We start from the raw sequence: 1,970 nt of genomic DNA on the forward strand, positions 1-1,970 counted from the left end.
TCAGTTAACCCTCTTGGGTGGTTATATATCTCTTGGGTGGTTATAATTATCTCTTGGGTGGTTATATATCTCCAATGTGCTTGTATCTCTACAGTGGCACCTGCAATGTGAGGCCCCTCTGATAAGGGGACCCCTCCCAAAAAAGGCCACTTTTGACTTTACAGTGGAACCCCCCTCTTAAGACCTTATTTTTCAGATTTTCTGTTCATAACCATGCAGGGGCGGGGATGTAGCTCAGTCGGTAGCACGCTGGATTTGTATCCAGTTGGCCGCCGTCAGCGTGAGTTCGTCCCCACGTTCGGTGAGAGATTTATTTCTCAGAGTCAACTTTGTGTGCAGACTTTCCTCGGTGTCCGAACACCCTCCCGTGTGTACACGCAAGCACAAGACCAAGTGCGCACGAAAAAGATCCTGTAATCCATGTCAGAGTTCGGTGGGTTATAGAAACACGAAAATACCCAGCATGCTTCCTCCGAAAGCGGCGTATGGCTGCCTAAATGGCGGGGTAAAAACGGTCATACACGTAAAATTCCACTCGTGCAAACCACGAGTGCACGTGGGAGTTTCAGCCCACGAACACAGAAGAAGAAGAAGTTCATAACCTCTGTAAATTTACTTCCGGTTTAAACCTCCCTCCTTTTTAAAGACCTGACGTTCTCAGATCTTTGGAGGTTGTAAAAAGAATTATCACTAAAGATCGAAAACCATCAAATTCTACCGATGTCGCTAAACATCACATGACTTTCAGCAATATCAGCGAAACACTACTGCATGGAACTAGACCCTGTGGGATTCCCTGTATACAGGAAATCCCTCTACAGGAACTCCACCGACAGGGAATCCCACTCTTTTGGTCGACATAGACACCATCACCGTGACTGTGAGATAGTTGTGGAAAGCACCTGGCTGTTAATTACTATCGCAATCTACGACAAAACGACAAATCTTTGCTCTCCATGCTGTGACTTACTTTCTTTCTTTCTTTCTTTATTTGGTGTTGAACGTCGTTTTCAACCATTCAAGGTTATATCGCGACGGTGCTGTGACTTACGCGCGCACTGCATCTTTAAGTATATTGTTCATGGGGCCATCGATCTCAAATATATATATATATGCCGAAGGTACCATGTGAATATGTCTGTAACAGTGTAAGGTATACTATTTGTGAATGAATCTAAAGCGTACTGCTTTTTCACACTTTGGTTAAAATAACGACCAATTAATTATCTTCAAAACCTGGCTGCTTGATAATGACTATAGCTCTGTTGTTAAAAAAAAAAGACTGGGGAAACGAGCAAAAATGTGGTTTTTGTCAGTGTGTCACTGTGATGACACAATAGGCCTAATCAATATTCCCACGCTTGGGACCTGTTGGCGTAACATATCAAGATCAAGAAGAAGATCAATATTCCCACGCTGTATTTTAGTTTAGTTTAGTTACTAGCAAAATCTGGCGAGGCAAAGTCCCACTAAAGTTTAAGGCTAAAAACACACACGCACACAAACCTAAACCCAATGAGTTGACCTAACTAACATTAAATCTACCTCGGCAATATTTCTTTCTTTCCAGAACTCAAGAAATGCTCTGAAACCGCAGGCCGTCCAGACCAACTTTGGCCATGGAAATGGAATGTACGTGGGGTTAGAAAATCTAAATGTTGAAATTGCAAGTATAACTTACCATGAGTACACTTTAGGAGCCTCGTCCTGCACATTTTCAAGCGGTTGTTGGTTGTTCGAACGCCGAAACCAAGAAAATATACACCCCATCCTTTTCAACTGTCAATTAAACCAAAGGAGCCGCTAAAACATGCCTAAATTTCGACGATATCTTCTTGTGGACTGCCTGTGAAGTAATACCGCAGCACGTAAAATGCAACGATTTGATTGGATAAAAAACACATTTGCGTTGCGTGCACGGGCACGCGTGTTATTACAATTTTTCTCATGGCGTCCTCACCGACAGCAGA

The 1,970-nt window shown here is 43.0% G+C and overlaps 1 protein-coding gene across 1 annotated transcript in view; it reads right to left on the minus strand.

Moving 5' to 3' along the window:
• LOC138970708 (protein XRP2-like) overlaps window positions 1–1,955 on the minus strand; it is a 33,891-nt gene extending 31,936 nt beyond the window's left edge. Inside the window, exon 1 of the mRNA XM_070343195.1 lies at window positions 1,682–1,955. Within this exon, the coding sequence (XP_070199296.1) occupies window positions 1,682–1,770 (89 nt within the window). The 5' untranslated portion in view covers window positions 1,771–1,955. The remainder of the gene's footprint in view (window positions 1–1,681) is intronic.
• Between the last annotated feature and the right edge of the window lie 15 nt (window positions 1,956–1,970).

Source organism: Littorina saxatilis, linkage group LG7, assembly GCF_037325665.1.
Source record: "Littorina saxatilis isolate snail1 linkage group LG7, US_GU_Lsax_2.0, whole genome shotgun sequence".
NCBI lineage: Eukaryota > Metazoa > Mollusca > Gastropoda > Littorinimorpha > Littorinidae > Littorina > Littorina saxatilis.